Raw genomic sequence first — 13,128 nt, 5'->3', positions numbered from 1 at the left:
GCGGTCGAATAATTGCTAATAATTTTTATTTTAATTTCGTTGCTACAATTGGAAATGTAATTTACAAATTATCGAATATTTTTTAGTAATCATATTATCCAAGATTTTATGATTTCAATTAAAAATTTAATAAATAATTATTGACTTTCAATCATGTACTGTGCATGATGATAAAAAAAAAAAAAAAAAAAAAACCAACTAATTAAACATGTAAGAAGTCCAAAAATTTGTAAAAAATTATAGTAGAAAACATTTCTTTTGAACTTGTAATTTTTTTATTTTTTTTTTTTTTAAGGTGAAATATTTAAAAAATTTTTATTTCTAAACAAACTGTGCAGGAAAGAAGATTCTCAATAATTAAAATGATCATTTTTATTAATTCTGTTATGACCTTTAAGAATTATAATCAATAGGATATAAATTCCAGAATAACAATTCTTCAATGTCCGCTAATTAAAGAACAGTCAATATCATAAAAAAAAATTTCGCAAATGACAAGTACTTATATTGTGTATAAACATAATTATCAACATAATGACAGCTGTCAAAGGCACTCACCAATTTATAAGTACTTTTAAATACGAATTTGTACTGTATATTTACAAAATAATATTATTATATTATTTACCATCAATAATAATATAGAATATAAAATATTTCATCTCAATATTATTGATATAAATGTCAAAATGAATAGTTCATTTGTAAGTCTCCAATATGACCTGACAATATTTTTTAATATTCAACCCTATATTCATAGAAACTCATCACAATAATATTTAATCATTATAATGATAATGACATTATTAATTTTGACTATTGAAATTCGATAGAAAGTTTTAACTGGCCCTTATGAGGTAGGAAGGTTATATCAAGAAGCTAGTAAAGAGAGAATTGTAATTTTTCAATTAATAATTAAATAACGTCAAAAGTTAATACTCAATAATTTTTAGGTCATAGAAACGATTAAATGCATCGAAAATTTTTTTAAGTAAAAGATTTTGTTGATGATTAAAAATGAAACATTAATTCGATTAAAATTTATTGCAGCAGAGAATTTAAATTCGTAATCTCTTTGACATTATCTTGATTAATTAACGATCATTACTCAAGCTGATATTAAAATTTAAATGCAATATTAACGGATAATTCAATTAACTTCAACATTACTCTCATGATTACCATAAAATTGAATAATTAATAAGCCCCGCGTTTTTTGCTGTACTTTCATCACAGAAAATCAAAACTTTCATTTTATATAATGAAATCAATTATTTACAGAAAAATTTTCAATTTTTTTAAATATAAAACGAAATATTACATTTTTTAATTGTTAAAAATGTCAAGTATTTGCTAATAGAGTCAGGATTTTTTTTTTGTTAGAAAATTTTTCTAACAATATGTACATTTTTGGCTCGATTCAATTTATTGAAAATTCAGAGTTGTAATTTAATTATAACAAAAATTAGGACATGTCTATTCAATGATCCTAAAGTTAGCCATGAAAATCAAGTTAGCCGACAGCTAAAAAATTAAAGAATTTTTTTTTTTATTGAACAAATTACAAAAAAATAAAAAAAAAATTGCATTTGTAAAAAACTTGAAAAACTATAAGTGCAATTTTTTAAAAATAATTTTTAATTATAATTTAATGAATAAAAAATAATCAAAAAATTAAATTAGAACTAAAAATATTTTTTTTTGAATTGCAATTACAGTTTTTCAAATTTTTTACAAATGAAATTTTTTTTTTTTATTTTATTTGTAATAGTTTCTTCGATAAAAAAAATTCTGAAAATTTTTAGACATCGGTTAACTTAATTTCCAAGTCTATTCACACATAAAGGCCCTTAAATTCCCGCGGCGTGGATTTATCAGGACTTTTTAACGTGTGAATGGACACTTTTTAAAAATAATTATTGTTTTCAGCATCACTGAAACTCGCTAAAAAATAAATTCGAGTTTCCGCATCTGTTGTATTAATTAAAAAATAAATATTTATATTAAATTGAAAATACTTGAATACGAAGCGGGAATCCAACGCGACTTCCGCGTAAATATAATAAATTTTTAGCCACGCTACTACTGCTGTTTCATTAAAGGCAAAAATTTACAAAAAATTCCGTTATTTTCAGTATTAATTTTATTTTATCCATCCCAATGATTCTGCCAATAAATTCCACAACGGACATTGCAAAAGGCAACACTTAAATATTTTTATCATAAAAAAATTTTTCTCCATCAATTATCGCTTCAGGATTCTTTTCAATCATTAAAAAAAAAAAAAATCTACTCAAAATATATTATAAGAAAAAATGTAAAAGGCAAATTGTATAAATAATGGCGCATTAAAAGGCACATGGCGTCTTAAAGTTACGAAATATTAAAATAGAATCCCTTGAAGTGTAAAAGCAAAGAATAAAAAAGCACTATCACGCACCTTGTACAGCAGAGACGATAAGTAAAACCGCAAAACTCCCGACGACGATCCTCATGACTGATTGCTCTTGCTTCATCATTGAACACATCAATTAATTAATTATTTAATAAAAATAATTACAATAAATAATAAATAAACACTTTACAAAACCACTGATCCGTAAAAAAAAAAAAAAAACGTTACAAATACAAAAAATAACCGCGAACAATTAAATTAATTACTCTTATTATTTGTTATTATATTAAATATGCGAACAATCGAGAGTCTACTTCACTGTTGATACCATAAATTCACAACAATCAGATTATTCAAAAAAAACAAGCCAAATAACTGACTGCAGCACAAAAGCCAACTTGCTAGCTCGACGCGCGAACACCTTCTGCCGCGCATTTAACTTTCGAGCAGGTTCGTGTCGCCTCGGGACGGTGGTACGAAGCCCGAAGACGCCCGAACGTGACAATCCCTTTCTCCCTTCTCCTTATATTTTCTTTTCTCCTTCACCGGTACTGACTTGACTCGACTTTTAATGTAAAATGCCTATCGCCTATACTATACTTCTCTCTTTTTTTTTCTTTTTCTTACCACATCAAAATATACACACATCCTTCGCAAGTCTACACGCCGTGTAACTAAACAAAACACTAGCACCAGTAATACTACCGCGAAAGTTATTTCCACTAAACTACGGCACTTTGTTCTATCAATGCATTATATATATATTATGTGTAATTTTTATGAAAATTAATTTAAAAGATGTTTACTAGTTCTAAGAATTTTTTTAAAAATAAATTATAGCAAACAAAATTAGAAAATAAAATAACCTGTAGAAATTTTTATAAATTAAAAATGCCATTTTTTAAAACAAGTTTGTTTATTAAAAAAAAAATTAAAAAATGTCAAGACTGTTAACTTTAATGTCGTTCATTTTAATATTTACTTATATATATTACATAATTAAGAAACGACCTTGTATCTTGTAAACTATTGACATTTTCTAAAATATAAGCTCACTCCGACATTACACTCTTCGAGACCTTTCATTTGAGTACCCACATCAATTTTTCATATATTTTATATATTTATATATATGAATATATGAAATATATATAAAAAATGCATGTGGGTACTCAAATGAAAGCTCTTGATGAGTGTAACATCGGGATGAGCTTATATTTTAAAAAACGTCAATATTTAAGAAAATACAGTGGAATATAACAAAATTTATTATTTAATAAAGCAAAATTTTAATTTTTTATAGTTCGCAAGTCACGGAAGTCACATAGTAACTACAAGGTTGCTAGTTGTTATATTATTTAAGTTGAACGTGAATGGCAACCAAACGTATGCACCTAACGCGTGATACTCTCACCTGAGTATTTTTCACTCTCATCGTTCGTTACATCTTCACAGTCACCAGTCAGTATAACACAACCGTTGGTATGTATTTGTTTTGGTTTTTGTTGTTATTGTTATTTTTATTATTATTGTTACCACATCATAAATTTATTATAACGTGACACTGCACGTTATATTTTTTTTTTCTGCTTGGTAATTAATTATACTCACACAATAGGCTCTCCATTTTTTAATGTAATTAATGTAATTAATAAAATAAATAATTTTATTGTTTGTTTTTCTAGGTGTGTTTGAAATTGTAAAATTGTACAGAGGACAGACAGCTACATAGAACGCAGCACTAATTCGAGTTTCAGCGCCTCAGACAGCTCAGTCATTAAAAATTTTATTTATTTATTTAAAAAATATTTTAAAACATCCGAAAAAATTATTAATCAATCAAAAATACTTTAGGCTTATTTAATTTTCTGAAATGTAAAATAAAAATTACTAATATCTAAGTAATTTTTTTTTGATTAAATGCGCTGTGTTAATTTATAAAAAAGAAAAAAAAAAAGAATTTGTTGAATGTAATAGAACATAAATCCAATGAAACTTGGAAAAAGATGTGGAGATCACTTGAAATAAATTTATAGTTATAATTTATTTAGAATAGTTAGTTAAAATTCGAATAAAATAAATCAATTAGTATATAAATTAAAGCAGAACAAAATTGATGTTAAATTTATCAAGTTCAGTAAAGTGACCTGATTAATATATATTTTAACCAATAGCGATAACTCAAATCCTAATATTACGTAAACATTCAAGTATGTATAAAAAAGTTACACTCTAAACGTTATTATGTGAGTTTTTAAGCAAGTGCATATATTTGTGAGTATATATTTACTGATAAAAACTACGAGTTGACTAAAATTTGATATTTAATACTCAACGTATTAAGGAACTGATCAGTGATAATCAAAACGTTGACGTGTCTGCTACGTAGATAAAATTTATTTCAAGTAATTCAACTCTTTAATTTAGTTATAATTTTTTTATTTATTAATTTTAGTTATTAGTACTTTAATTTTTTAATTTTTAAAAATAAAAAAAAATTTTTTTTTTTTTTTATATAAAACAATATTATAAGTAATTAAACTCTAAACAAGTAGTATATTTACATTAATTAAAATAAAGTTGTTTATTTATAAGCATGATAGAAATAAAAAATAATTAAAGGGTGTTTTAAAGTGAATATTGATTGAAATTTACGTAATTGCAGAGTAAAGCAGAAAAGGAAGAGAATAGTATAATAATGCTGAAGTCATTCTGGATTGGAATTGCATTTGCTTTAATCGCGGTTTCCGCGGAGCCTGCAATTGACAATGAAGAAATTGCCGGTGACAATTTTGTCGAAGACGCTGTTGTTGAAGATGAAAATAATAATTATAATGATAAAGATGATTTTAAAAACGTAGACACAAATATTCCGGGATTCGATAAGGGATTACCTACACCTGAAGAATTCCTAGAGATGCTCGAGTCGATGAATTTGTCGGATGAAGAAAAAGCTAATTTGCAAGATGCCATTATGAATAATGCAAATATGGATCAAATACTTGGACGCGCACCATCTGCTGGGAAACCTTTCTTCTCTCAACTGGTTGTCTTACTCGGGTTATTGAGTATTGTTGCTGTTATTTTTGGTAATTTATTTTTGTTAAATAAATTGTTACATTATAATTCTTACGTAATTATTAATCAATTACTTTTGTTGCTTTTAGTCTTCTTTGGTTATAAATTATACAAGAGTTTGATCGACAAGGAACGGAAACGAGAAATGAAGAAGAAATTGAAAGAATTGAAGAAAAAAAAATAATTTTTTTATCACTTACAAGTTTTTTCATTTTTTTATAACTGAGTTAAGTAATAAAATAAATATTTTAAATATATTTCTTCTAAATTTGAAGCCAAAAGTTCAACCCGAAAATCCTCCTGAACTCGGGATTAATTTCTCTTTAGTTTTCACGGTAAGCGGAAGCAAATTTTTAATATTATTAGACCATAGCTAAGTTATAAGTCTCATCTTCTGAAAGAAGGGTGCAAAGTCTATCCATAGAAATTTCTTAAGACAAAATTAATAATAAAGTATCTTGAAGTATAGTTTACATAGAAGTTTATTTATGTAGCAGGTTTCTGTAAACATTTTTTAAAACAATAACTGATTTTTGCCAAGTTCATCGACACGTTCTAAAACTTTTTAATGAATACTGTGGAACCGGATATTAAAACGTTGCTTGAATTATTGCTAGATTTTTTTTTTTAGCTTTTATTTAAAACATTTATCAAATACAATTTTTTTAGTACTTCAATAGTTAAATAAAAAACTATTTATTTCAAGTATACAATAAATTAAATTTCTTTTTGTTATTATTAATACTTACTGCGTTATTATATCTGTAATGTGATTTATACTAGATCGACAAAGATATAAGATAGTGGAAGCTATAATAGCAGTCAATAGATCGTTTCGCTTGAAGAACTAAACTGTAAATGGTGTTCAAAGTTTAATTGCACCCTTATCCACTAGTTATAATTGCCGACAAACTTGCAGTTGTCGCGGAGAAATTATTGAGCTAGCTCAATTGCTTGCTTACGTGTTTAAATTCCATATAGAATTCCGTTGTGAGTTTTTATCCAATTATTTGATATTTTTTTATAAAATAATTGAAATCAAAAATTTTTTAGATATAAAATAATCAATAAATAAAAATTACAAAAAGTTTTTTTAATTTTAGTTCATTATTAATTTAATTTTACTTGTATAAAAACTATGAAACCAATCAACTACTCAACTAATTGATTTACAAATGTTAATATTTGTCTTTCGAACAAAGAAATCGACATCCTGCGCAGTGGGTGAAGGGTGTATTGTGCTAGTGTAGTCGATTGGGGTAATTTTAGCGTTCCAGGGTAACAATGTACGCCTCAAAATAAAAAATATTTATACTAAGAATATATAATAAATAACAACGATAATTTTAGTATTATGTCTTTTATTTTTGCTTACAACTTTTCTAAATTTTAGAAAAATTTATTAACTTTTTTTTTTTTTTTTTTTTTTTTTTTTTACGGAAAAATTATATTTATAATGATAAAAAAAAAAAAATACCATTTATATACAATAATTGTCAAATATTTCACAATTACAAAACAAATTGTACAAGTTTGACAATTTTTATCCTCTTACATTATTATATATTATATAAATACACCAATCGTATAATCATTTAACTTATTTTTAAATACTATTAAATTACAATTATAAATTCAATTAAGAAAGCAATATTTGACAAAAGTAAAGTTAATAATTAAGGCAGTATTTAATTAAAGACTTTACGAATATTTAAAACATCAATTCACATGAATTTAAACAGCCTTTAAAGATTATATAGTTAGAATGAATAGAGAATAAAACTAACTTTTAATCAAAAATTAATTGTTTAATGTAACGACTAGTTAATCGTTAACTTGATCTTAATATCTATTGTTAAAACTACAAATTAAGTGTTATGTACGTCGAATACAAAAATTAATTAATCAATATTATTTATGTTATAATTATTTTTAATAATAATTATTTAACACGTTTTTGTTGCCTCTGACGATAAATGTCATTAGCAGGCGGCGGTGGTAAGTCTTCATCTTCGCTGTCATCAGCACCTATGCGTGTTCGTCGTCTTTTAGTCGAAATTCCGAGACCGTCATTGCTTTCGTCTACGATCCAGTGTACGGATTTTGCGAGATCAAATAATTTTGTATCACATCCATTGTCTGCAACTGGCAGTGGAGCTAGAATAATAATTTATTAAATAAATAAGTATTCAAATTTACGTCCAAACAAAAAAAATTTGACCAATTAAAAAAAATGACCGCTAGTCATTATTAAAAAAAATTTTGACGGTCATTTTTCATCTAATTTTTTTTTTTTTTTTTTTTTTTAATAATTTTAAATCAAGAAAAAAAAATTTCAAACATTTTTAATTTATGGAAACTCGTAACAAAAAAGCAGGGAGGAGTAATCAAGATTTTATATCTTACAATAAAGTCGAGGGAGGAGTTTAAATCTTAAAAAAAAAATTTTTTTACATAGTTGATGAAAGAACCCTCGGTTATTGAGACGTTATATTTATTTGTGTAATGGAGAATAAAATAATTACCTTGTTCAGGTAATTGTATACGACTAAAAACGTCCATAAGAAGGTCGACTGCGACAAAAGGCCCGCGAAAGCAACCGGGCGGCGGAAGTAACGTGCACAATTGAGCAGCAGCTGGTGGTAATGGAAATGCGCCACCTGATAAAAATAAAAATAAAAATAAAAAGTTAGATGATCGTAAAAAAAATTATTTTTCAAGATTGCTTAAGCTTAATCAAACCTGGAACTGGGTGTTCACCGGGTACTGCATGAACTTTTGGTTTAAAGGGTATCATTTGTGATATATCTGGGCGAGGTAACGCAGCTATAACTTCTTCGTTGTCTTGTGATCTCTGCAACGAGCCTCCGATATTATTTCTACTCAGATTTCCCACGTGGTATCCGATGGATTTCAATTCCATCGTCGAGCATGGATAAAGGTCCAAAAATTTATATCTATCAACTAATTGAGCTGTTTCTTTGCCTTCAAATTCTTTTAACTGAAAGTAATTATTTAATTAATTAATGTTAAATTAAATATATGGAATAGTTAATTAAATGATAAATTTATCAATACCTTTTCTAACACTGCGCTTCGACGTTTTTCGACCTTAACGATACTCGCCAAATCACCAATATTCGATTCGAACTCCAAAAAACGATTCCAAATATCACTGTTAAATTTTTAAGTCAGTTAAAAAAATTTTTTATTTAATTATAACATTATTACAATATAAATAATTACTTACACTGATTTTTCAGGTTCTAAGCTGCCAGATGATAAAACTCTTTCGAATAATACTCGAGTATTGTTATCCTCTGTAAAAAAAAAAAAAAAAAAAAAAAAAAAAAAAAAAAAAAATTAGTATACTATTCAATTTAATTTAAAACTTGACTTTGATCATTTTAAAAAATTTATTTACCATTTAAGTGCGACAAATAATCAATGTAGCACAAAATATAGTCGGGATTGTCGGCAAACTTCTTTAAACCTAATTCAAAAATTCTAAATGCAATATTCTTATCCTTAGTGCAATAGTATTCCATCAGCGCTGCCGCGACATAAACATGATGACGAGAGCGTGGATCTTCGCGTGCGCGTTTGAATACTGTTCTAGCAGATTTAATTCCTTCAGCTCTTCTAGCGAATTTCATGTACTGTACATAAGCCTAAATAAAAATTAATTAAATTAATATCTCAAGGATGTAAGAGTTTAAAAATTAATAAACTTACTAGTGTCGGATCAATATCTGGAATATCAAGGTACTTTTGGTAAATCTGGTGTACTTTTTCATATTTAACCCGCCCTTCTTCAAAGTCCGCGTGAGCAAAGTACAGCAGCATATTTTTAGCAAGCAAAGTATTGGTAGCGCGTTCAAACATTGTGGCAGCTTCATCGCTCAAGTTTTTAGCAGCATTTACGTCGCCTTTTTCCGTCAGGATTTTCGAACTCAACTCGAGAAAATGGGCCGCTTGATGCCAGACTGCTGGATGGTGACCCAGACACAGTAAGCACTGCTCGATAGCAAACATTACTCGTCTAGCAACAAGTGATGTGTCCTCAGTTCTCAAAGGATTGCTGCGTTCCCATGCGATGTATTTTTTCCATAATTCAACCTGTGGAAATAATAATAATAATAATAATAATTATAATGCTCAAGTTTTTTTTTTTTTTTTTTTTTTTTTTTAATTTGTCTATAATATAAATACCTGCTTAAGTTCTTCAGGATGTCCAGTAGGCGGGACGCTTGGTGCGCTGCGATTTAATCCACGAGTATTCGCTTCAAGTTCCTTAGCAACGCGCCTGGCGTTCATATAATCCCTTGATCTCTCCATAGCCATTTTCTCAGCAATAATAGGGTTTATATTTTGCTCAAACGCCATGTAGTCTTTCCACAATTGCTCCATGTTTATCATTGGATTAACAACTCCTCGTTGGTAAACCTCAAAAAAAAATTTATTTTGTTACAAGTGCTCGGATTTACTTTTTTGATATTTTATAGATGCAAATTAACGTAATTATTTACAATCAGGGTTCACCATTTTAATTTTCATTTTTTTTTCAAAATATACATAAAAAATTTAGCTACCTTACGAACGGCGCTGATTTTTTGATTTTCTGCATAGGAACCAACTGCTTCAACACTTTTAAGAAATGTGACATAGTCATTCCAAATACTGTACGAATGAATATCCATACCGATTTTATCCAATGCAAAATCGTACGCCTGTGCCATTTTTTCTCTACAAAAAAAAAAAAAAATATTTTAATTAGTGTCTGTAAATGTACGATTGCGATGATTAAAATATTTTATTTTTAAAAATGATCCATTTCTCTTTAATTAATCACATCAAATGAAGAATTTATTTTATTCAATACAGAGAATTTAAATGACGTTTTTTTTAAGTAAAATATTTTATTAATTTTTAGGCGATTAAAAACAGTAAAAAATTTTTTTAAATAGATTGAAATTTATTGTAATTTTTACTGAAGAGAACATTGTTTATTTTTAAATTTTGTTTTGATGAAAAAAGACAAACTCTTCAAGTACAGTAGAAGACATTCAGTAATTTTTTTAAAGAAATGAATGAATTAAAAGAGAACTGTACACGTGATTAAAAATAAAAAATTTAAACTGCGAAATACTGATTAAAAAAAAAAAAAAAAAAAAAAAAACTTACTTATACGTAGCAAGACTCGCTTTAGTTTCTTTAACATAAGAAAGATATAACTTCCATAATTCTATATTCAAGATTTTCATTAGGCATCTTTGGAACAACTGTCAGGAAAGTAAATAAACAAATAAACATTTTTGAATTATTTATATTTATTCTAATTAGTAAAAATAAACAAGTAAATAAATTTATAATTGTCTATATTTAACTTCTTTTAATCATTAGATAATTTGAGGGAATACCTTACTTACTTACAGCACTTACATCAAATAGAAACAACTATAAAATATCCATCAAAGTTCAATAACAAATAACAACAATATTATAAGTTTCCACATTATTTTAAAGAAATAAAGAAAAAATAAGATGGTTTGATTATTTATTTCTAATTTTGTTTAAATGTTACAATAATTATCAATAATTTATTAAAATTACCATAACTATCATTATATATTTTAAATTCAAGTAATTGGGTTAAATAATTATGCGACAAAAGCATTAAAAATAATTTATTTCAACAAACATTGCAAGTATATTTTTATTTATGATATAATTTATTGAAAAATAATAGACAATAATCCCCTTAGAAATAAATATTTCATTTATTTGTTGCAAGTGGAGAATGGGGTAATGATGTGCTTAAGTAGGATCGATAATAAATCATCTCTACACATTCAAAAAAAAAAATTAAATAAATAAGATGAAGCAACACGAATTAATAAACAGAATCTATTACTACTATCCTTAATTAAAAAGTTGATGTGACGTTTTTATTGTTGTCGCTTATCGTTGCTATGGTGACCACTATGGCAACGGTTACCATGGCAACGATTGAATATTAATTAATAAAATTTTAAAAAATATTATTAACGATAAGAAAACATTTTGACAGAAGCGCGCAGAGCGCGTTCGATTTTATAGTTTGAGAAACGACAGCTATTGTAGAATTGGCCAATCAAAATACCCAGTAATCAAAATCAAATTGATGATTCAACTCGAAATCATCTCTACTCATCGAATCGCATTATTGCAGGAAGGAATTTAAGGCTCTCACATTCAGAAAGTTGTCTTCTTGGAGTCGGTTATTACATAACTTAAACTTGATATTTATATATTTATAAAATATTATTAATACTTGTCAATTAATGGTAAATTATTTTAATAAATTGCTCCAAGAAATGAACCTCCTAAATGTATGAAGAAAACATTAATTAATCAATGAAATAAGTGGCTTGTAATCAAGTCAAATTTTTTTTATTCACCTCACACAGAATGTAAAGTGCTTTAAATAATATAAACACGGCTGTACTGTTAGTAACAGCTATTTCTAATTATTATTTTTGTTTTTTAAATACTTATCTATCTAAATATCGGGCATAAATTTTTTTAAATTATCAACTAACTATTGTTTGATTAAAAAATTAATTATCAAATTAATCAAATTTTTTTAATTTATACAAATTAGTACGTGAATATTAAGTGAATTATTTTTTTTAATTAAACAATAGTTTTTAAAAATACTAACACATAAAAAATCACATGAATTTACATTACTGTAAGATTTAACATACCTTTTCTACTTTCTCATAGTTGCGCATTTTTATCTGTAATTCAAAAAATAAAATTTATATTCAAGCATTTGCTTTAAAAATTATAATAATTTTTTTTTTTTTTTTTTTTAGTTGCAGAGTAATTAAATGACAAAAATAATGAAACATTACCTCTTGTTCAATATAAATTTTCCAGTATCGTCCAGCAGATGGAAAAATAGTCACGAGTTTTTCGAATACCGGTCTAACCTCGGTGATAGGCCTATTTTGTGCTTCCCTTATCAAAATACTCCACGCTTCCAAATCATACGGACTCTCGTCGACCGTTTTTTGTGCTCGTTGCAATTTTTCATTACCCCAATCCTTCAAGGACATATTCTTTTAATGTAGAGAAAACAAAAAAAAATATATATATATATAAATTAATAAAATTAAAAAAAAAAAAAAAAAAACAAATAAAATTAAAATTTTTAAATATTAAAAATTAACTACTTACAAACTCCATTTTTTCTTCAGTCATCTTGTAATTATTTCGAGGATAATTTTAACTTAAATAATTATATATTACCACACCTAATATAAATATATAAATGTAATGATAAAACAAATAGTATGTACTAACAGTCGTTTGGATAATTATAAACACGAATCAAAGGTAAACTTGAATTACAAAAATACAAAAGTAAAATATGGACAGTGTGTTAGTAATTATTTAAATTAATAATTTAGTACTGAAACTTGTTTGGTTGATGGTGTTAATTTAAGTTACAAGATTTTGTTGATGTTACAATGCGGAAAATGGATGAAGATGAGCTAATGGCGGCGAAATGAATAAATGAAACCACTTTCTACTTTTGGGTTGGTTGTGCGAGTTGTGCGCCATGATCGTTCGCGTTTATTGCAGTTGGTAGCTTGTTGTAAATCAGC

At 26.5% G+C, this 13,128-nt stretch overlaps 3 protein-coding genes across 8 annotated transcripts in view; 1 reads left to right on the top strand and 2 right to left on the bottom strand.

The window, feature by feature from the left end:
* The window catches only part of Fas3 (fasciclin 3), a 171,742-nt gene extending 168,951 nt beyond the window's left edge, over positions 1-2,791 (bottom strand). For both annotated transcript variants that reach the window (XM_074241400.1, XM_074241404.1), the window contains exon 1: positions 2,441-2,791. In XM_074241400.1, the coding sequence (XP_074097501.1) occupies positions 2,441-2,528 (88 nt within the window). In that variant the 5' untranslated portion in view covers positions 2,529-2,791. The remainder of the gene's footprint in view (positions 1-2,440) is intronic.
* A 284-nt stretch (positions 2,792-3,075) lies between these two features.
* Positions 3,076-5,730, top strand: LOC141526400 (uncharacterized). Of its 4 annotated transcripts, XM_074241419.1 has the most exons (5): positions 3,076-3,165; positions 3,699-3,877; positions 4,081-4,270; positions 5,061-5,484; positions 5,563-5,730. In XM_074241419.1, exons 4-5 carry the CDS (start codon positions 5,094-5,096, stop codon positions 5,655-5,657), a joined length of 486 nt encoding a protein of 161 aa, XP_074097520.1. In that variant the 5' UTR covers positions 3,076-3,165; positions 3,699-3,877; positions 4,081-4,270; positions 5,061-5,093; the 3' UTR covers positions 5,658-5,730. The 4 variants fall into 4 exon arrangements, with proteins under 4 accessions (XP_074097520.1, XP_074097518.1, XP_074097521.1 ...); XM_074241417.1 differs by lacking the exon at positions 3,076-3,165 and having other exon boundaries at positions 3,574-3,877; XM_074241420.1 differs by lacking the exon at positions 3,076-3,165 and having other exon boundaries at positions 4,081-4,168.
* A 1,332-nt stretch (positions 5,731-7,062) lies between these two features.
* On the bottom strand, positions 7,063-13,091 carry Su(f) (cleavage stimulation factor subunit su(f)). Of its 2 annotated transcripts, none has more exons than XM_074240904.1 (13): positions 12,698-13,091; positions 12,373-12,564; positions 12,223-12,255; positions 10,658-10,755; positions 10,066-10,219; positions 9,686-9,919; positions 9,209-9,592; positions 8,898-9,144; positions 8,724-8,793; positions 8,552-8,648; positions 8,216-8,474; positions 7,999-8,133; positions 7,063-7,630 (listed from the first exon to the last, which is right to left on the bottom strand). In XM_074240904.1, the coding sequence occupies exons 1-13, from the start codon at positions 12,719-12,721 to the stop codon at positions 7,416-7,418; spliced, it is 2,142 nt and encodes a 713-aa protein (XP_074097005.1). In that variant the 5' UTR covers positions 12,722-13,091; the 3' UTR covers positions 7,063-7,415. The 2 variants fall into 2 exon arrangements, with proteins under 2 accessions (XP_074097005.1, XP_074097003.1); XM_074240902.1 differs by having other exon boundaries at positions 7,065-7,630; positions 12,373-12,579; positions 12,698-13,090.
* Between the last annotated feature and the right edge of the window lie 37 nt (positions 13,092-13,128).

This window comes from Cotesia typhae, unplaced genomic scaffold (genome assembly GCF_013202065.1).
Source record: "Cotesia typhae breed Kobodo isofemale line unplaced genomic scaffold, CoteBio_Ctyphae contig_33, whole genome shotgun sequence".
NCBI lineage: Eukaryota > Metazoa > Arthropoda > Insecta > Hymenoptera > Braconidae > Cotesia > Cotesia typhae.
This window is presented reverse-complemented; position numbering and strand designations above follow the sequence as displayed.

Coding starts and splice junctions, on each gene's coding strand:
- LOC141526400 (XM_074241419.1), top strand. CDS start 5,094: ATGCTGAAGTCATTCTGGATTGGAATTGCATTTGCTTTAATCGCGGTT. Junction 5,485..5,562: donor TATTGTTGCTGTTATTTTTG/GTAATTTATTTT, acceptor TGTTGCTTTTAG/TCTTCTTTGGTTATAAATTA.